Source organism: Passer montanus, unplaced genomic scaffold, assembly GCF_014805655.1.
Source record: "Passer montanus isolate IOZ18808 unplaced genomic scaffold, ASM1480565v1 scaffold25, whole genome shotgun sequence".
NCBI classification, from domain to species: domain Eukaryota; kingdom Metazoa; phylum Chordata; class Aves; order Passeriformes; family Passeridae; genus Passer; species Passer montanus.
Window position 1 is genome coordinate 4,899,037 of NW_024367149.1, and position 22,795 is coordinate 4,921,831.

Here is a 22,795-nt window from a genome sequence, read left to right on the forward strand (position 1 = left end):
ACCGTAAGCACCACTTTAAGTTCCCAACTGCATATTTCCACTGCCAATATCCAATATGCTTTCTGGATAGATAGGATAGGGGTAGAAGGATTGTGCCCAAGTACCAGGCTCCCACCAGACCTATTTAAACACCTCACTTGTACAACACATGAGGAACTGGACCACAGACCCTTGTGAAATGCTGGGACATCATGGGACACCACAAGTCAGCAGCCTCCAGTCAGGACAGAAAAATCCCTTGTATTTGAGGCAATCAGCTGTGGTGAACCAAATGCCACCTAGTTCATGCCTAAACATCCTCTGTGGAGGGGATCCAAGCACTGAATACACTTTGAAAAGAAAATACATGAATCCTTCTTACAAGGCTGGCACTGACCTCAGAAACAGCCTTATTACATTAAGATTAATATGCACCACCTTAATAGCAACCCTTACATCATTCACCCTGAGAAAACAATAAACTACAAAAAATGAGGTAACTGCTCCATTAAAAAGAATGAAAAAAATAGTAATAATAATAAAAATCTGAAAACACAAATATGTGAAGCTTTTTTTCTTAGCAAAGGGAGAAATCTCTGAGAGACTTTCAAGGAATTTAAGTGCTATGAAAATGGGAATACGTAATGCTCAAAGATAATTATTATATGTGTAGGTGAGCAATCAGTTCCCAACATATTACTTAGTTCCTTTTACTTGTTAGAAGATCAATAAACATTGTGGCTGTTTATCTGCCCATGGTTTGGCCTGGATAAAGGCACTAAGAGCTTTAGAGGTGGGAGAATAAATTGCCCAGGAATCCTAAAAGCACACATTGAGAAGCCCTGGTCAAACATGAAGGCTCTTATTCAAACATTGAATGGGAGTTTTTAACCTCAGACCAAGATTGGAATAGCCATGGAAAAGTGCCTACCTCCATTCTCTTCACATAGAGGATTTAGTTAAGTACTTCATTTTGCTTCAGTTTGCTACTTTCAGATCAGTCTGAGATGTTAAAACATTTCAGCCCCACAACATAGTTAAGAAGGTTGAAAGTTAGATTTGTCAGAAACTTTAGAAACTCTCAGGAATATTCTGTATGGTTGGAAAATAGGCAAGCCTTTGTGATGAAAACTGCTGGTACAGATAGGAAAAGAATTATTGGAAGAAAAAGGACAAGTACAGAGTATTTTCTATTGTTGTTTTTTTCTTGCTTTTCAGTCTGACAAGTCTTTGTTTCAGTGTATTTTAAATATTTTAAGCATTAACTCTTTTTTTCCTATTTAGTTTTTTATCAAACTTGCCTATGAACACGCTTATTTTCCTCCTAGCTCTTCATTAGGCTACAAAAACATCATCTCACTCCCTGTGTCTCCCAGTTAGCCTTTGTCCAACCCTCCCTATGCAGCAAGAGCTGGGATCTGCAAAGAGCATCAAGTTAGGAGCCAGCAGGAAGAGGACAGGGACCACAGCAGTCATGACTCACCTGTCTTCTATCCGAACCCAGAGGTCATTGAACTGCCTCTGGCGATGGTGTTTGTGCTGCTTCTTGTGCCATTTCTTCTGCCTGCCAAACTCCTCCAGCTGGCTGATGCTGTCGGGCAACAAGAGGTGAGGAGACAGGCTGTCCACATTGTCCATCTGCGGTGGCTTCAGGGAAGGAGATGCCAGTGGGACCTGCTCAGAAAGCTGGACAGGGGGCAGGGCTGTCACTGAGAGTCCCTCCAAGGCTGGGCTTGTCTTTGTCGTCCTGGAACTGCAAAACACAACATTTAACTATGAGTAAATGAGGAAAGGTGCCAAAACAAAGCTGAAAGCAGAAGACTGCACTGCTTGGTGGGTGCCCCTGACTGCTGAGAAGGTGCACAAGGCTTTTGCTCTGGGGCAGCAAGTAAACACAGCACTGGCATTTCATAGGAAGCTTTCAAGTAAACACTTAACTGAAAATCAGGGAAAAGGCAACAGATACTCTATTGCTGTTTTCTGGCATCTTAATGGCTTCTTAGAGACCTTAGTCTGTGGTAGGGGTTCCTCCCCTGCTGGACTGAAAGTCGAATAACAAAACTCTCTCCAAGATATTAAATGACTCTCTTATAGGAAAACAGATACCTGAAGAGAAGCTGATATGAAATTAATGAGATAACACAAGTTATCTCATTACCTCTTTTTGGTGGTGTTGTTTTTTTTTTTGGGGTGTTTTTTTTTTTTTTTAATGGCAACAAGAATTATATCTCCTCATCCAGTCAGGACTGGGGACAAGGAGGCCTAGGCTGATGACAGAAGCATGGAAGCTTGGCAGCTGGGATGGGATATGTGAGACCTGAACTCCAGCAGGTAATGAAGAAAAAAGGGGAAATGACCTGTCCAAAGCCTCCTTGAAACAATTCTGCCAGAGCCCTTCAATCCTGTCTGAAGTATTACCATCTCTTGTACATGACTGGAATGATGCAGAAAAAGGCCTTTTATTTTCATCTTCTAGAGTTTCACTGATTTTAGAAGAAAGTCAATATAAACTCTCTCCTTTGGTATGCAGCCATGTGAACTTATTGTGAGCTAAGACAGCTGAAACAAAAAACTAATAAACCGGGACTGACATAAAGTTATTTTTCCCCCCTAACTTCAGTAGAAGTTCATATTGAGTCTTAATTGCAAGAAATTTTCCTGTCCCTGGGATGGGCGAATGAGTTGTACATACAGAAAATGGGAGAGAATTAATAGGCAATATGAAGCTGTGGTCTGCAAAACTATTTCTATTACATGGATGCTATGACTTTTATGACAGAAACAATTAAAGCCACGTGAAAAATTTTGCCTCCTGAGTGAAACCAGTAAGACATTTTAATGAAAAAGTAATAAAAAATCCTAAACTTCATTGGTGACAATGTACAAAATGTACCGCAAGTGAAACCACATGTTTCATTTATGGAACATTTTGTTCTCTTCCAAAAAAGTCACATCTACTACTAATGAAAGCTTTTTTTCTTTTTGACTTTCTTTAAGTCTGTTACAATACCAGTCTTGATGGTCACCTCTATTTCCACTGCATTGTGTTTCATCCGAAAGTCTTTCCAATACCTACTGATAATTAATTATTGTTACTATGAGACTCACTGGCAGATACTACAGTCACTTTGTCACTTGTAGCCAACATCCATGAAGTTCTTCAGAGATCATACAGCGGATAGAGGAAAAAAAGAAAGTTTTCTAGAACTAATTCTAAAATTCTTCATGGTTGGTTTTATTAATAAAATACACAAGAAAATCCCTTTTCTTTTTTCTTTTCCCAATCATTCAGACTCCCAGTGAGTCCTTTCCAAACTCATTCATGCTTACTCCATGCTCTATTATATATCACAGATAGATCTGCTGGTTCTAAATTTTTTCCCCATTTTCATGTTTCGTGTTGAGGGTGAATATTCCCCAGTGCAGCAGTTTCCTTTGAGAGCTCTTGGTGCTCTCCAAAGCCTTTAGGAATTCCTCAGCTATGGCACAGGCTCATGGCTTAAACAAAGCCATGTCCTGACTCTGTAAATGAAGAGGCGCTCACAGGTTTGCACTGGGGGGGTCTCATAGGCAACAGCAGAGATTTCTTAATTTTTATCCAACCATGATGGAGGATCAGCAAAGCATCAACATCCAAATGCAGCCATTTAGCAGCTTGGAGGATAACACAATGTGAACTTGGACAGGAGAGTTTAGACAGGTAGGATGGACCTGGACCAAGCACCCACAGACACCATGTGGGTGCTGAGATGGCAGCAGAGACCAATGGCTGGCAGGAAGCCACTGGAACCGAGCTGTAGCCAAAATTTCTGTTTCCATTGACTTCCTTCTCTGTGCTTCGTGCTCTGATCAGTCAGCAACTCCCTGAGATGCTGCAGGCAGGAGCAGCCCCCATGTGCCAGCTCAAGGCTGGGGCTGCTCTTTGATTCCTTGAGTGGTCTTAGGGATATCTGAACACGTACTTTCCACCTTTTAACACCTACTATTTTCTTACACGTGTTTACCTTGCTCTGAGCTCCCTGTAAACTGGAACCAGTAGAGAGGTGTTTTTATGGGTTGAGATTTTACAAACCACTTAAGACGACTGGCAGCTCCCTTCTTATTAAAATTAATGACTTTGGGCATCAAAATCCCAGTGGTGGCTTTGAAAGTTTCTGCCTTAATTGTTTCCACTACCATCACATGAGCCACAGGTTGTAAACTTGATATTTCAGAACATTCTTTGGGAAGAGAATAAATAAACACTGGAGAAACATTAAAATGCTGTAACCTAAAGAGGGTTATAAACTAACCACCAGCATGTTAGAGTTGAGTCAGGGGGAACAGATCCACTGTGGCAACTGCATATTACATTGAGTTGATATTCATTCCATTATGCCTGCACAAATATTTTTAAAATTATTAGTAACTGCTAATAATTGCACCAAGACCTAAGAGGGACTTTTGAAAGCTGTATGTTGGATGCAAGCTTGCTCGTCTAAAAGAAAAGAAAGATAATTTTAAACTGATTTAATAAATCAGTTACAATGATTATACTATATTATACATAAAAATAGTAATTACAATAAAATAAACAACAAATATAAAAATATTATTATAATATTATAAATTAATTCATTATGAAATTGTTTTTTTTCAAATAGGACTGTCGTCCTACAGACATTCTGCCAGAAGGAAAATCTAAACCGAATATGGATATTTCATCCAAATATATTGCAAGAATATTAAAAAATGTTAATTTTATGTAAGAAAGATTTCGTATAAGATGATAATTTCCTCATTGATTTCAGCAAAAAAAAAAAAAAAGTTAATACAAATAATAGTTAAGTGCTAGATTTTATTTATATTCTGGATTTTCCCCCTGAAAAATAAAGGCAAAAACCTGCCATCTGCAATTGGATACCTGGACAATCGAGCTCTGCATTACGTGAAGCTTTACTGTTAAATTCAACTCCTCATTTCATGGACTATTTCGTGCCTTTCCCCTGGTCTCGGTCTCTGTGCACTCTGTTAGCACAGCTGCACTGTATGAAACCATGGGGATATAATGGACTTTTTTTTCCATTCCTTCACTACTGCTGAGACAGCTTTTCAAGATACATAGTTATTTTTAAAGTCAGGGAAAAAGCAAGGCTAGTATTCAGTTTGTGAGGCCACAGTGCATTTTCTGAAGAAAGAGTGAGAAAGTACCACCCAAATATTCTGGTCCACACAAAGATCTCAGAGATTTTTCATGAATAACTTGATACAATTCCAGGCTTAGAGGTTCCACCCATTTTTAAATGTATCATTCCCACACAGGGTGGTCTTGGAAAAATGAAAATTATTTCAGGCCCTTAGGTGGGTTTTTCTCATCTCTGACCTTAATTTCCTTTCCTGGGATGTCAGTCCTGCAAAACAAGTTCTCTAAAACAACCAAGTCCAAATAAGAAAACTTTGGAGTCTCAACAAATACCCTATGTGGCTTGGTCCTAAGGTACAGAAAGCAGTGAAAACAGGAAAACATTTATTCTTGCTAGTTCTTGAAAAAGCTTAATCCACAGACAAAGACCTCTGTGGTTTTCTTTCACTTCTGGTGAAATTTGCCATCCTTTTGTAATTCTTTCCAAGAATTAAAAGAACAAAACAAAACATGTAAGTTGTTTGGACTGAGCTGGATGCTCCATTAGGCTGTCTCAGCATTTCTCTCTCTGCCTTGTGGTCTGCAGTGTCACTCTGTGCTGGCACTGACCATTGAAAATTGACTCATCACTGGGATTTGTTAGGGCTATTGAGTGGATCTGGTCAGAAAAATGACATTAACACCATGATGTCCTGAAATATATTATTTTTACAATTCCCAGGCTTAAAACTGCACAGGTCAGGCAGGGCAGACCCCAGTAACGCCTCTGCCCCTGATCTGCCAGAGTAACACCATCAGTGTTTGGACTGAGTCCCATCAAGCCTCCCCATGGGCTTCCACAGGGCCAGGGAGGGACTTGCCCTTGCTGTATGCCTGTGCTGATGATACACATCACCCAGACAACAAAATCATCAACCTCACTTTTTTCAGCAATCTTGCGGTAACATCTCGGTTCCCTCAGATATGTGCAGAATCTTCTGAAATCCCAGTCTGCCAATTTGTTATTTGCATCCTGACCTTGCAGCACGAGCAATGGAAAAGTTTTGCTCAGAAGACTGCCATGCTTTGCACAGGCTTCCAAGCACAGCAACATCACTGAGGTTTTCTTGCTTCAGTTCTCAGAACTGTCAGACAAGGGGAGATTTTGTTTCATCGAGAGAGAAGCTGCGGTGATAGCAAGGAATGTGCGATGTGGCAGCTTCATCCTCATGCCACTGTTCCTGGGATGCAGCCGGCTGACGGCCAGACAGCGAGTTAAAAGCGTTTTATTGCGGATGGATTCTCATAAATTCCAGTTGGGATGTCTTTGTGAAGGCAGGAATTCGCCAGCCCCTCGCACACACCCTCGCTCCCCTCGCCACAGGCCACGGAGACATCTGCTCCTGGCTCTGCCTTCCCTACACATCTCTCTGAGACAGTCAGGCACACCACAACATGGGCACCACAATGTCCTGTCCCACAAAGGGTTTTGCTTTTTTCCCCCTCTTCCACACTAGGATGAAGCTCAGACTTCCAAAGCTCTTGGGAGAGAAGCAAACAAAAGAACAGAAAAGCAGGCTGAAATCCTAACCCACCCCAGCACTGCTCACAGGGCCTCTTTGCAGTGATGGGAAGTGTGGATTGGGAGCACAGACTCACATAACCAGGTGACACCATGGACATAATGTTCTTCAAGATGAAAAGCATAAATATATTTTACTGCAAAAGAGAGTAACTGCAAAGCAGAGATCAGAGAGTTAGATTCTCTCCTTACTTAAACTTTATCTGAGCTGCTTCAGGCTAAGTGCTGTAAATTACTCAGGATGAATTGGGCTCAAGAGACAGCAAAAGAGAAATCCCTGATTACTCCTGTGAAATCCCTGATTATTCACTCACCTGATCAGCTTAATTATAATGAGGTTATTTTATTTAGGATGTAGTTGCCTTAGGCCTGTACACTAAAGTTAAAACTTCTTAACAGAATTTGGAAACAAAGTTGTTTTTTCATTTTTTTGCACCATAGTCAACTACATCTCATGAGCACTTAAATTAGGTTAAGTAGTTAAATTAGATTACAGTCCACCCCAAACTTGGATGTGCTCTGAATCCATGTCAGACTATTTCTCTGGGAAGAATCACTGTTGCTCAAGAACTGTAACCTTAGTTTGAAAGCAAATTTAGTCCTCAGTATACACACGTATATACATGTACAACTCTGTGCATAAATGAAATGAAAAGTTTGTCATGTGAAGATATTCACATGGACTGTAACGTTTTCATTCCCATGTTGACAAATTATAAAGTAAGAGGAATAAGTAAAATTTTTGTTATCTGTTCTGTTTCATTAGAAGTAGAGCTGGTCTAAGGCACAGGAGAAGAAATGCAAGCTCTCTGCACTTGAGAGGCTGAATTTGCTGAAAAAAAAGAGGGCAGCTGTAACATTTGTAACGTGTCATTTCCACATTTTCATGTGAATTCTTTCAGAAAACTCAAAATGTTTTATTTCAGCATTTTCTGAACAAAGCTTCTAATTTTTTTAGTCTTCTGTTTTCAAAGACTTACATGCTACAAACTGCCCTTTTTTGTTCAGGGATTGATCTCAATTAAAAAGAAAAACCCAACTAATACATAAAAATGACAAAACCCAACAAAACCCAATTCCTGCCTTCAAAAGCATCCTCAAAATGTTCCATTTCAAATTGCTCTGAACTTATTTTCCCTTCTTGATTTTTTGGTTCAGTTCTTGAACTGAATAATCCTTTGTTTATGAATCTTTCATGGAAACTCTGAGAGCTGCACGCTCCAGCCCCAGAGGATGGGCTGTGCCCTCAGAGGAAGGATGGGTTGACCCTCCAGTCTTGTTTCCATTTTCCACATAAATAGCAAATAAGACCCTTCTCTGCTCATGGTACACAAGCCCCACCTCAGGCTCTATTCCCTAAATCTCCACAGTCTTAGAACCACCAAACCAATTTAGTGCTAAGCTATTTCTGCCTGGGTAGTTCAGTTTAAGCAAAATATTCACAATATAGACACTTCTGGTGCCTTGCTGTCTTATGGAAGTGGTACTTAAAGCTCCTTGGATAAAATCCCTATCCCATAGGTCCAGATGGGCTTTTTCCTGCTCAGGCATCCTGGTTCAATGGGAGCACAAAGATATGCAGCTGTTCTGGGGCACCAGGAAGTCTCCTTCACAGAGGAGAGAGAGGCCTTCCCATTCAAATTACAACTCTGTATGTCCTTGCAGCACCCAAAGGCTTGCTGCATGAAGTTAACTAAAATGTTTTATTGTCTTATGATAAAATTTTGACTGCTAAGTTTGCAATGAATTTTAAGAAGTTAACTGACAAAAAAAAAAGACCTCAAAAAACAACAATCAAATTGGCTGCTTGATTTGAGTCCATAGTAGAATTACAGCTAATATACAACTGTTTGTACCTTGCTCATTTACAATCCAAATTGAGTTCTGTTCTCAGATTGTCTCCACTGGGAATTAGTTTCCCTTCTTTGCTGGATCCTCCAGAGAGAACATCTATCTGCAGAAGCCCATATTCTCTATCATATCTTAAATATAAAAACTGTATAGAGACACAGCTGAGCAAGGCTTAGCTTGAGGGGCTACAACATTTTCACTGACTTCAGACTGAAACTAAGGGCATATTATTCACTGTTTGCCTGGTGCTGTTTCCTACACTTCCCTCTGATGCTCTGGAAGTTGAGTCCTGGCTGAAGTGAGGCACTGGGTGCATCACAGATCTGTGCAAGAACAGCAACTTGTGTTCCTGAAGTACCTTGCTCAGTTGAGGCTCTTACAATTGTAAGACACAGATAATGTGGGCTCCTAAGTAGCTGCTATCACCAGAAGGAGAGAGACACAGACCACTTAAATCCAGCAGCAGGCATAAGTGTGGAACCAAAGAGCCATAAGAAGACCATGTCTGCAAGAGACTCCACATTTCTGTGACACTAAATCCACCTTTCTTCTCTGTAGCCAACACTGCAAAACATCTGATCTGCTCAGCCATTGATGGCTGCTGAGCTAAAAAAAGGAACACAGAGACACTCTGACTTTCTCCAAAATGTTGTTAGAGCCCATTGGCCTTGCCCATATCACAGTGCCTGAGTGTTTCCAAGAAAAGAACAAGATAGTTGTCAGAATCTGTATTCAGGCCACACTTCAGCCTGTCTGCGGGCATTTTCACTGCACAGCAATGGACAGAGCCCTCAAAACGTGATGAAGGCAGAAGAGTTCTCCCTCCAAACCCCACCTGCTTTAATGTCTAATGCTGTTCTGTCAACTCTAATGCCAATGGACTTCACATAACGTCTCTCTATGTATTAGCCTCATGTCACAGAGGGCTCCCTCTCTGTATCAAGAAATGCTGATGGAACTGCTTGTATCACATGCTCCTTTCTGTCTGACAAAGCCATCCTTCCCAAAATTCTTCATTAATAAAGCATGCACATTGCTGCTGAAACCTAACGGCAGAAAAGAAGGTTTTATGAGTTTGCTAATTGATACTTACGAAACCAGACCTTGAATATCCAGGATGCATCTGAGGCCATAGGAGAGACTGATTTTTAATGAACTCAGGTAAATCTCACTGTCTAGTTACAAAGAACAGGCTCCAGGTCTCCCTTCCTTCAAACAGGAAAACTTGAACTGACCCCAGAAAATATCTCTCCTTCACTGAAATGTCTATGATTATTATTTTTATTGGTGCACTTAAGAATCCCAGAATTAAATTATGCATGATCATTATTTTTATTGGTACACTTACAAATCCCAGAATTAAATTACACTGTCATTGAAGAGCTCCATCTCAGCAAGCTGACAGGCAAAGGGTGTGAGACAATGACAAACCGAACAAAGGTGACAGCCCCTGCAGCCTCCCTCCCTAACTCTGTTGGAGACCTCATTGCACAGGAGCTCTATGGGGCTCACCTACCTTTATTATACGTGCAAATTTGTTTGTTTGTTTGCCTTGAAATGCTTTATCTAAGTGCCAGTTGTCTGAGGGGGCATCACAGCTGAGTACTTGTAGCACTGCCTAGCTATGGAAAAACATGTAATATAACAAGTGTAACAGACATCAGAGACTCGACAGAACTATGCCTGGCATCTGGCACAGGTTCCAGCAGTCATGTTAGCTTCTTATCACTACACAAAGCTGAACACTGAGAGTGACCAAACCAGGACTTCTCATGAGGTGGTGCTGTAATACAGCTCAAACTGCAGCAAAGTCAATGCTGTTGAAATAATGCCCACGTGAGATGTTTTAATTAAAACTGCAGGATGACTCCTCTGGCTCTCTCTCTGCAATGAGACTGAGTGCTTGGGGCTGCCCCACAAGCCTGTCAATTCTGAATAGAAGGGGAGGCTCCTCTGCCCCTCTGTTGCCTTCCTTTTCTAGTAAGAATTCATCTGACAGGCAGTCAGAACTGAATATCCCAAGTAGCATACAGATCAAAAAAGGATAAAGATCAAAAAAGAGTGTATGCCCTAATTTAAGTGAAAATAAGAGTGATGGAGTCAGGCTTCATGAGGAAAGCCTTTTTCTATACACCACAGTTGAACCTATAGGACTCCTAGACCTCATCAGGTCTGTTGTTCGCAGACTGACCAGGGCTTCTTGGAAAGGCAGGAAAGGTAAAGAAGGAAGCAAGTGGAACAGTGCACCCCAGTAGTGAAAGAAGAAAGAAAAAAAATCAGTCTCCAGATACATCACCTCATTTAAACCACTTCTGGTTGTCTGTGGATTTCAATTGATGCCTTTCTCTGACATGAGTCATTCAGCAATGACTGCAATCAGTATGAATGCTGAAATACATAGAAATTGCCCTAAATTCATGGCTGCATTGGTGAAACAAACAAATGAAACCCTTGTTACCTCTGCTTTCTTTCAAGTCTATGTCCTTTCTCCTTAAGGGAAATGTTTCTAAAATTGCCTCAGCGATTTAAAACCTCAGTGCCTGGTAAATGTCAGCGCAAGCTGCAATCCCCACCTAAAACTTAATCTACATACAAATTTGATACAAGTGCAAAATCACCATTTAACATTAGCAAGAAACCCCATTCCTCTAGGGAAGAAAGATGATTCCTTTGTCACAAACTCAAAGCAAGGTTTGTTTTGATAAAAAGGTGGCAAAAAGTGAATCTGTATCTACTGCATTCACTGACTGTAGGTCAACCAGTGGAACCACATGCTGCTTGTGGGAAAAGGTCTTCAGCCTAAGGGCACTATGGAGGAAGGATGGAGGCACGCTGCAAAACAAAACTGGAGTCAGGTCCTTCAGACCTCCCAGGACAAGAGAAAGCAGAGTGAGAAACACCCACGGACTTGGACCAAGCCACCACCAGTATTATCCCAAGGTGTTATACAGCCTTGGTTCTTAGCACTGACGATTTCAAAAATCAGCTGATTTCAAAAATCAGCTTGGTCTCTCCAAAGTTCATGGAGGGACTTCTGGATCTTCCTTGTGATGGAATATGATGCCTTGACTCTGTGGGTGTCAGGAATAATTCCTTAAAATTACTTAAAATGCCACAAATGCAGGCAATGTTTCAACCTAAACCCTCTACAGCAGCAGAGATTTACTGCTCTCTTTGTGGAATCACAGAATTGTTTAGGTTGGAAAAGACCTTTGAGATTATTGAGTCCAACTATTAACCCAGCACAGCGATTTTCACCTCTAAACCATGTCCCCAAGTGCCACATGTACATGCCCTTTAAATCCCTTTAGGGATGGTGATTCTACCACTTCCCTGGTACCCTGTTCCAATGCATGGCAGCATCTTCTGTGAAGAAATTTTTCCTAATATCCAATCTAAACCTCTCTGGCACAACTTGAGGTCCTTTCTTGTTCTCCTACTGCTTGTTGTTTTGGATAACAGACCAACTCTCACCTCAGTAAAACCCTTTCAGGTAGCTGTAGAAAGCGAAAAGTTCCCCCGTGAGCCTCCTCTTCTCTAGGCTAAACAACTCCAGTGAGTTTATTTCCAGCAATGTTTTCTTTCCCTTTCAGAAATCAGGAGAAGACAATACCACAAAAGTATTTGAGATCCATGTTTATCCACTGTGGATTGGGATTTACATTCCAGGGGTATAATGAACCCAGAGACACAAAGATGTGGGTGCAAAACATTATTAAATCCTTGAAGATTATCCCAGTTTCACTCAATAATGGAACCTTTCCTTAATGACTCTGGCATGGATATAAACTATAGCCTTTAACAGAGCTCAATGCCAACAGAAACCAGCAACTCTGCCGAGGCTTTATAGTTTTTCTTCAGTGGAGGGGAAAAGTGTTTATCTGGGAAGTGTTTCACATCACGGACAATAGGAAACTGTTCAGCTTTCCACAAATAGGCTGGTGTGCAACTTCCAAGCACTCTCCAAGGAAAACTTTGGAACGCTAGCCACATCTTTCCAGCAAGGATTTAATGTAAAGTAGGTAATGCCCCTCATCCTTCATCCTGATTTATTCCTGCCTCATCCTTGTTTCCAAGTGCTGTGCTCACTTCAAACACAACACGAGGCTCATCTCTGAACGTGCACTTTGATCACTGGGGACTCCAGATTGGTATCGGCCCTTCAAACATAAACAGGGATGGGCTGTCCCGACAGAGGAATTTCTGGGACTGCCTTCATTTTTGCATGAGTAATTTGGAAATGTGAAGCTGGGGTCATATGACAGCAGATGCAAATCTAGTTGCCAGACAGGGCACTGGGTACTAAAGCACTTGGAGCCTGTCTATGACTTTGCTGCTGAAGTGCTACAGGTCAGCAGGGAAATGTTACTATTCCTGAGCTGGAAATCAATGGAGAAAGACTTCAGTGTGCTCTTTCTCACAAATGAGAGCACCAAATTGGGTCTTTTCCTCTGCAAGCTGCCACCAACAGAGAGGGGCACTATGGAATTGTGAGCTGCTCTGATGTCCCATAAAGCAGTAAGAACAGACGATATCTCAAATTTAGTCCTTCTGTCAACTCTGGCTCCCACTAGGACCAAATGTTTTCTTGCTGAAGTGACAACCAATTGTTTTCTTGCTGAAGTGACTAAAGTTACGAACATGGTGGGTGTAAATTTACAATTAATTCTTGTTGCTGATAAAAAGTTCTGTACTATGGGCAGACAGATGGGCACAGCTGGGTCCATAGTGGCCATGAGGAGCTGAATCTTCCAGGTGCTTCTCCTGAGCAACAAGAGCCTCAGACAGTGGCAGAAGATCCAGGTTTCAGAAGCAGAACAACTGCATCACGTGTAGCTGTCCACCTAAGCAAGAGGTCAGTGCACAGATGCATACAGTTCAGTTTCTGCCAGACACTCCCTGTGCCCCAAACTTTCCAAATTTGCACCTATCAATCCCAAAACTGGATTACTGTGGTGGTGTGTTCTCAGCAATAATAACTGCAAGAAACCGTCTTTATTCTGGAAGTTCTTCCACCATATCACTTGACAGCAATTGTACCTACATCCATCTACAGCATCTGATCCATTTTTCCTCCCTCCTGTTTCTGTTCATAGGTCCATTTTTCATTCTTCCTGGAATGTAGAGCATTTGGGAGTATGGGTGGGAAACCAAAATCTTTCAACACTCACTAATAGAAATTTTTTTTTATTAATTAACTTTGTGGGAAGAAAAGACAGAGAACTGATCTTCTGCTCTGAAATCATGAATCACTATGGAAGAGAAAACATGTCCTCTGAAGTACCTGAGGCCACTTCAGACAGAATGAGTGACTGAGCTGCTTCCTTGGAAAGTCCTGAGTCATCAAACACAGCAGTTTAATCCCCAGGAAATGGGAAACACATTGGCATGATGTTCACTTGCATGGAGCATGAGGTCCAGAGAAGGGTGAAACTCCTAAGACTTTGGAGATCAGTTTAGCTTGAGGTAGGATTTTAAAACCTAAATGCTTCTCTGAAGTATATCTGATCTGGATCTGGGTACTGTATTCTCAACACATGATTTCCTGGATGAATTAAACTCTCTACAAACTTTACAGATTGCATATGAATTTACTTTGACTTCTCATAAAAATGATTCAATGATCATGACACAAAAATGCATTCTGGCTTCTAAGGCATTTACTGTGACAAGTGCTTTATAAATTTACCATCCTTAATTTACTGCTGTAAGAACTTATTCCTTTTGGCATTCCTGCTCCTTCTACTAGCACCTAACTAGGCCAGGAGGGGCTGACATACATGGATCTCAGCCTGACTCTTCACCATATTCTCCCAAAGGGACACCCACACAGTCATTCAGGAACCAAAGCTGGGTTGTGGCCAGCATGAAGTCACCTGGTGTGGCTGAGATACCATGAGTTATTAAAAGTGAGACTATTTAGCATCAAAATGGGCAAGAAATTACACAAAATCACCCCACCCTCATATGTACATTAGAGTGACTTTCTACTTGTGGGGGCAATTCAAAAAGGTTTCAGTAAATTTCACAGCTTGCCACAAAAAGATCCACCTACAGGGAGTCATTTGGTCATGCTGTCACATCATAGTGTTCTGGAGGGCTTCTAAGCCCATTTGAAGTCCAAACAATGTCCTTATGAGCACCTGATCACTAATGAAAGATGAAATGCATACTTCTCAGCAAAATTCTCTGTAGTACACTGTATCTTTGACTGTTTTTTTCTAAGAAACTGTTATTGAAGGAACCTTAGGTAAAAGTGTCAGTGAGAAAAGTCATTGACTTCCTTGCTTTCTGTTCCTTTTTTAGGAACTTATGCATTGTAAACAGCTTCCTGAAAGCTAAATTACTATACTCATGCTGAATCAAGCAGCTCTATCGATTGCAGCACAGCCCACAGACCTCTTGCTGAAGGAAAAGAAGTCAGCTCTGGATGTGGAAAAGCTCTCTGTCCTAATGTGTGAGGTCTCTTTGCCTGACAACGTGATAGTGAAGGTAAGGGAAGTCGGCACTGCAAAGACAGAGTGACAGCAAACAGACCACAAACTTCCTCAGATAAACGACATCTTTCCAAGCACACAATACCACTTGATACCTTTGTGCCCCTTGAGCTGTTACAAAGTGCAGCTGCACTTCAGCCCAGATTGATGTCACCCGGGGTGGAGGCCATCAATCCACAGGACAAGTGCAGGCTGAACACACAAACAAAGTCACACAACCTCACTGTTTCAATACAGTGATGGGGAGATGATGGTGCAGTTTTTCCAAAGGCTTAAATGAGCTTAATGACACATCTCACAGAATGACTAAACATCTAAACCTTGATTAGCCACCTAAAACCAGCCAGACACCTCCTGCAAGTGAGCTGGGCCAGTTGTCTGAAGATGCCCATGAGCACTGCTCTGGAAAAGCCAGTCTTTTTACTTGGACTATAGAAGGCATCTGCACAACTGTGTGAACATACTCTGAGTTTTCCACCAGTTCCCTCATGGCTCCTCACAACCGAAGATGGGAGAGGATCAGCAACCATCTCATATTAACAATAACCTCTAAAAAAGCTACTGGCACTGATGGAAGCCAACAACTTCAGCGCAAGTTGGATCAGCTTTATCTCTAATAACTATAAACCAAAATTTTCATCTCATACTCATGACCTGAGGTGAAAAGATCTGCGTTAGAGTTGGCTGGAAGCAGAAAAAGGATGAAAAATCAGCTTCTCCTGTGGAAACAAGAACGCTGAAATTTGGCTAGGAAATAAGGTAAGAACTAACTCTGAACTTTTGAAGTCTCCAAGGCTCTGTAAGTTTACTATTAGAGAGTTTATGGAGTATGAGATACAGATCTCCTAAAACTGATAGGCTGCAGATCAGCAAAAAACCCTAGAAACCTTAGCACTGGCTTCAGGACAGCTCAGCAAGCAAGCTGCCCTGGAGCAAAAAGAAGCAAGCCCAGGTTTCTCCAGAGGCCCCCTTCCCAAGGAACAGAATTATATGGAATATGAAACAATTTTTTCAAAAGAAACCAGAAATTTTACTGAGGATAAAATCTGATTATACAGCAAAGTGAATGTCCCACTGGGAGAACTAGTCAAGCATGAAATTCCTGAGAAGTTCTGTTCTGTATTCTTACTCCAACACCACGGACTATCTTGTTCTTTCCCAGACTTTTTTTTTTTGTGGCAAGTTGCTAAATTCCATTCTCTCAGAAGGTGTTCAGTGTCTAAAGGTGGCCTAAAGGACATGCAGAGACACTGTCCCTAAGTAATGTGTTGCTCAGGAAGTGACAGGATAATTAAATTTCTATGGCTGAGAATTTGTAAATTGACTTTGCTTCTCTACCATGTTTTGGACACCTTCTTCCATGTTTTTCCCCCTAAGAGTTACTTTGGCTGGCTCAGGCTTTGTGGCTGTAAGGCAGACACAGTGACAATTAAATTGCAAAGGAGGATATTTTAAAGGCACACAGGAACATGAAAATGTAATGTGCCTATTTTCATGGCTAAGTATTTTAAGCAATGAATAGTCATATTCTCCAATGTTAGATGAGGCAATAAATTCACCAATGCATGCAGATGAACCCCATTTAATCCCTATGCACCTCTTACTGTAAATTATGCTGTCAGAGAACCCCCCTAAATAATGAATTCACTTTTCTTCTCAGGGAGGGGATGGGAGTATGATCCTCAGGCTCAGATCGAGTGAAAGATCCAAAGGTTTACAAGAGGTTTAAGAAGAACTGCCACATCCCAAAAGGGAGATTATTCCACTCACATAAAAAAAGGGTGTATTTTTCCCTGTATCAGAAGTGATGGGATCCAGAGTCTACCTTTCTCAGTTCTTTTTTTCTCAATTAATTTGGTTATTTCCAATTAAAGTGTCACAGCTCTTGTAATATTTTTTTCCACTTACATATTTTCTAAATGAACTTCTACTTATTTCACACCAACTTTAACATTCTCCCTAACACATCCCAAATATTAAGAGCTATGCAGAGTGGAGCAACCCTGACCAGCGGGCACCAGAAAGCTGGAGCTCTGTAGGCATCCCAAGGAACTTGGCAAGTACTGGGAGATTCCTGAGAGTTATGAGGGCATCTGTAATTTTCTGAGATCTCCTAAACTGGGTTTACCAAACTGGGGCCGAGGGAAATGTTATGTCAAACATTTTTCCCAATTCTGTCCATCACCTTGAGAGGATTTGGAATCTTGATGGAGTGAAATGGCTGCATCACTGTGTGGAGGGCGTGTGCTTTCAGCCCACAGGGAAGGAGAGAGCATTCCCTGGGGAGCAGAGACTTTCACCCTGAGACAACGATGAGGAGCAGAGCCAGGGCCACACCTGTAGGATGCTATTGAGAAGGGAGGGAGGAAGCTCTTTGCTTCAGACAGAAGGACAGGAGTAAGTTACAACAGCAAAGACACATTGCTTCAACTGGGACAGGAAGTGCAAACAGAAAGAGCAAGGGTAATTAATCTGTCCAGCAGAGCTCTGAGAGTTTACAATAAACTCTCAAACTTTCAGATAAGCAGACATAAAAACTTGTGCAGAATTCTTTGATTCATCCTGAATTCCCTGATTCTGAAAGAAGGCAGCACTGATCCCATCCTTGGAGAGAGCCTGATAAAAATGAGCACTGCTACATGTTCTTCTGGCCAAGAGGATGGTGTGCAGCACATCAGGGCTTGGCACATGGCAAAAGGTCAGAGCTGATTCTGAGAACCCAGCAACAGTAGAGTCATCATGGACACAGGTGCTTCCTGGATTGATCTTGCAGTTTGGCTGTTTCCAGTTAAATGTGAAGCAGCTGTGGCCCTTTATCTACTCAAGCCACTGGAATCCATCTAAGGGGGGACTTTCTCCCATCTCCTCCTCTCTCCCAAGCCCAAGCATGCAGCTCTGTTTTCTGAAGACAGAGAGGACAGAGGACAGCCAGTTGGCAGAACTCCACAAAAACCCCCCAACAAAACAAACTTGCCTTTCTTATCTCAGGGCAAACCAATGAGATATTGATTCAGTCACTAATTTTCCAATGCCTGTATCTGGGGACAAGGATGACAGCCAGCAAAATAAGAAGCAAATATGAACACTGCTGAAGGCTGTCACGCAAACAGATTCAGGACACTTCCCTCAGGCAACAAAATGAACAAATTAAGCCAATGTGAGAATAAGTTCTCAAGTGTTTATGGCATTGTTCTGCATGATGAATAGAACAGGGATTCTTTTACAGAAAGGGATTGAGCTTTACAGAAGGTGTTTTCAATAGTCAGCTTGGTGGAATTCTGGAAGAGGCACAGGAAGGTCAACACTGGGCCATCAGGCAGATCAACAGGAGGAGCCAGAAGATTTCAGAAACCCAGTCAGTAAGAGTTCCCAAATAGCTCCACACCAGCTAAATGTACTTTATATAAACTTTTCTTTGCTAGTTCACTGATTCTGGAGCCATCAGACCCCTCTATGTCTTGGCTATCTCTTCCAGCCAGACAAGATCTCACTTTATTTTTCCCCACTACCTTAGGAAAGGGAGGATTTGGCTCAAATTTGTGCTTGTCACTAGACAACAGAAATGTGAGACTCTAGGTATTCAGTTTGGTTGGCTTAAAGAGCAGCCATTTCACAACCCAAGCTTAGCATTTTGGACAGAGGAAGCCAACAATCTTCTGGCTTTACCCAGTCAATATGCAACTGAAAGCATAAACAGGTTTGGTCTTTGTCCTCTTTCACACTTCCCAAGGCTTTTCTTTTTCTGATACATAGGAACAGTGCTAGTTATTTTCTACAAAAGGGATTCTCTTGTCCTTTCTAAAACCAAAATGGATAGCAGAATTTAAATATCATATCAGACTATACTCCACCTATTTATGGTAATGCTGCTGAATTATTATTGAACAAGAAAGATCAGACTACTAATCATGTCAATAATAGTAATAATCATACTGTTTTGGGAACAGAGAGATTAAAGAAAATTACCATTTTCTTTTTTGGCAAAACAGTACTGGTAGTAAGGAGGACATAGCATGAGTGTTTTCCTGAAGTTACTTTCATATAATGGGGCTTCTTACTTAACCTGAGAAAGATTGTCCTGCAAATCACTGTTAAGGAATCATTGATATTAATCCAAAATCATCCTCAAATTCAATCTGATATACTTTCAAACATTCCTATGTGCCAGCTCAAACTGTTCCTCTTCATTCTTCTGCATAAAGTCTGTCCACAACACTTTTTTTTTCAATTCCCTTTGCTAAAACATAAGCATCCAGCTGCTTCAGTTTTTTTTCTCAGCCCTTGCATTTTTTCCATGTGCTGTCCACCCCCCCAAACTCCACATTAGAATCCAGCTGATCTTCCTTGAACACGATCCAATTTTTCAATTGTCAATGCCAGAATGCAATGAAGTGGGCTTGACTCCCTTATACAACTTATTTGGAAGTAAAGCAGAAATGTCACTTTTGGGCTAGAGCACAAAGAAATACTCCTATTATTATTCTTATGTATGGCTCCATAAGAATCAAGATGAAAACACCTGCACCTCTGCAACCTCTGTAATCTGCAAAACAATTTCTGCTTTGCAAGCAGCTCAAAATTTGTTGAGCCTCTATTTGTTTATTCGATGTATATATTTTGTTACTACAGTCACTATAGCAAAATTGTTCCTCTTCTGGGCCTTTCAATTGTTTTTATTAAATCTTTTAAAAAGGAAAGAGAAGAGTAAAAAAAAGACGGCTAGACAAAAATGCAAGGTTCCTCAAGACTCTCAATTACAGCAACATGACAATATAACATAAACACAAACAACACAATAACTATTAAGTTGTCGTGCTATTGCGATGCTGTACTCTGTTTGGCTAGACTGCCTTTTGGAGCTCACCCAGAAATCATAAAATACAAGCTATTCCATAAAAAAAAGAGACAAAATGGTTTGCAGCAGCCTCCTCATTTCTGAGGGGGAGCCCCAAGCACTTCTGATAGCTACAGTCCCAGTTACAGAAAAATGACAATACAGTCCCTGATGTGCAGTTTTCAAAGTCTTTTTTTCTTCTAAAGGCAGAAAGCTGTTCCTTGTGAATATATTTAAATGCTCTTTATTCACAATTTCTATCGTTTTCTGCTGCTTCTGCACCTTGAGTAATTCAGTCTAGTGGCAACTCTGGACTTTTTTGCCATGCAATTTATTTTTCTTTCTTTATTCTCGTCTAGAACTGGCAGATCTACCTTATCATCAGACCACAGGAAAACTCACAGAGCATCTAATCCTTATGGGGGGGGCAACCATGTGTTCTCTCTTGACTCCACCCAGTATTCCTGCACAACCATTTACACTTTAATGAAGTTTTGTATGTTCAGTGTTCAGAGCAGACCCTGCTGGAATAAAGGTTCTAGTCCAGGCAAACCTGCCCAACATGAAAGTTACAGAACAGAACAAAAGTTACGCAGTGTGGGACCATTCAGCTGAGGACACACACATTGATCTAGGCAGAGTCCAAACCCTCTTGCTTTCACAGGCATTTCCCCCAGGAATTGAGAATTTTAGGGAAGACATCATGAACAGGAGACACTGCCGCCAAGGTAGGGGAATGTGCACACAGAGGTGCCCCACTCTGCAAATAAGTCAACATTAAGCACTGGCTTTGAGTCAAGTTTCCTGCCCCATCCTTTATTTCAAGTCTGTGATGATGTGTACAGACATAGCCTAACACCAGAGAGCAGAGACTATTCTTGGACTTCTCTCACACTACTGCATCTTTAGTTCTTCTCAAAGGCTTGCAGCAGCCAATAAATTAATAGTTTCACAATTTCCAGTTGAAACACTTTTCATGGGAAGATGATACTTTGAACTAAATGAAAATTGCTGAAGAAAGTGTCTGCTTCCCTGAGTGGAAAATTTCTTTGTCAGAAGCCTAGGAATGGTACACCTTGGCTGTTCTGCTATAGTTTGCTTGGTTTTTCTGTTTTGCCTTTTTTTTTTTTTTTGTTGGTTTTAGTAAAAAAATTTCCAGCTCCAGACTGCTATAGTGTTTACTGCTCTTCCCTGCACCATGTTGACTTTTCTACCCCTGCCAAAGTGCTTCTTAAATCTCTTCTGAATATATGCTCTTACTGGTGGTGTTTAACAGCCTTTTCTTCCTCTTTCCCCCATTGTTATTTAAGACGATGCTTTTATGGCTCAACAGACTCCAAGAAGCATTTTGGATAAATGCTCTGTCAAAGAACACTTATGTACAGTTGAGCCATATTATATTCTATATGAATCACTGCGGATGTTTCCCAAACAAGGTTAGATCAGCCAGATTTTCCAACTAGATTACACACAGCTTTTTCAGACATGGTCTACTACCTCTGCCATTAATCCTCCTCACTGAGACTCACCTCAGTTTTGGACCATGGTCATGCCTGCCCACCAGGGACAGGAGCATGCTGCTAACACTTTCTCCTAATGAGGATAACAATCCTATGACAGAGTAGCCTTGGCCAAATTTTATCTGCAGAATGTAGGGGAAAGGCTGATTTTGCAAAGCTAGATGGTCTCTCACCAGCCCTCACGGTTTTGTTGTCTGTGATTTCTTCAGACAGAGACCTCATTTAAATGGCCAGGAAAAAGAAAATCTGCAGGATGAAGGAAGTCTGTTTCACCAGCTAAGGACAATTCTGTGCCATGTTTTATTTTACACTAATGAAGATTGCCAAGAGCCTATTGATCAGTCCTTCTTCCCTGCTTTACCTGACCAGATATATGGAGATGCTCAGGGAATACTGAATTGCTCTCTACCTGCCCAACACATTTTCAATGATGCCTCTGCTACATTAAATGTGGTCCTTCAGGAAAAAACTGAAATTCCACCTGAAGAACAGCAGCCTGACACAGAGGTCTGCAATGGAGAAGCAACGAAAACCCCACAGAGAGCGAAAGGAAAAACAGCTCTGAGGGAAAATGAGCTGAATGAAATGTTTCTTTAAAGAAACCATGGCACTTCTGAGCTGGTATAATGAAGCAGCTGTGATATAAATAATGTCCCCAAGTGGAAAAAACCCACAAAAACACCAGCCATTCAGGCTCCATATGTTTCCAAACTCACACAATGGATGCTTTACAATGCACTTTTTGTCTGGAAATTGGGAGGGAAAGGGAGGTTCCTCACCCACCTCCTATACTAATGCAATAATCTTGCTTAGTCACAGAAAAAGGGAGAGAAAAAAGGAGAGAAAGTGATTAATATACTGTGGGCAGCTGCTTACTTTCCAATTGGTTGTCCAGGAGGGGTGTGCTCCACTTCAAATCCTGCTTGTCTCAGTACATCAATCACAGTGTTGTTACCCAGGAAGTGACCTAAAATACAGGTAGAAAATAGCACTGTCAATCAAACTACTACTATCACTCACTTGAGTTTCTCCTGTTGGAACAGCAGCTTTGGGAATCAAGGGTACCAAAAACTAGACCAGAGGGACAGCATACAGCCCAAACACTTTCTTTTCCCATCTCATTTATCCCTCCCTCCCCTCACATGGCCAAGGGACTGGGTGTATAATAGGAACCTAGATGGATTGCTAGTCTTGCCTTGCACTGTGACCATTTTTAGGATGCACACTGATTAAATAATTTTCCAACATGGAGATCAGAATGACCCTGCAGTGGCAAAAGGATATTTTGAGGGCTTTGATGTTTGAAATGGAACAACTTACAACCCTGACCATCACTGCTCATGAACATCTGCTAATGAAGAGACTCAAGCTGCTGTAATGCATGTTCAGCACTTGTCTGACTGAAACCACAGTGATTCAGGAACATCAGCC

At 41.3% G+C, this 22,795-nt stretch overlaps 1 protein-coding gene across 1 annotated transcript in view; it reads right to left on the reverse strand.

Annotated features, from left to right (window-relative positions):
- Positions 1-22,795, reverse strand: part of TRABD2B (TraB domain containing 2B) — a 263,300-nt gene that overhangs the window by 20,975 nt on the left and 219,530 nt on the right. Inside the window, exons 5-6 of the mRNA XM_039711862.1 lie at positions 22,241-22,331; positions 1,463-1,732 (exon numbers count right to left, since the gene is read on the reverse strand). Of these exons, the coding sequence (XP_039567796.1) occupies positions 1,463-1,732; positions 22,241-22,331 (361 nt within the window). The remainder of the gene's footprint in view (positions 1-1,462; positions 1,733-22,240; positions 22,332-22,795) is intronic.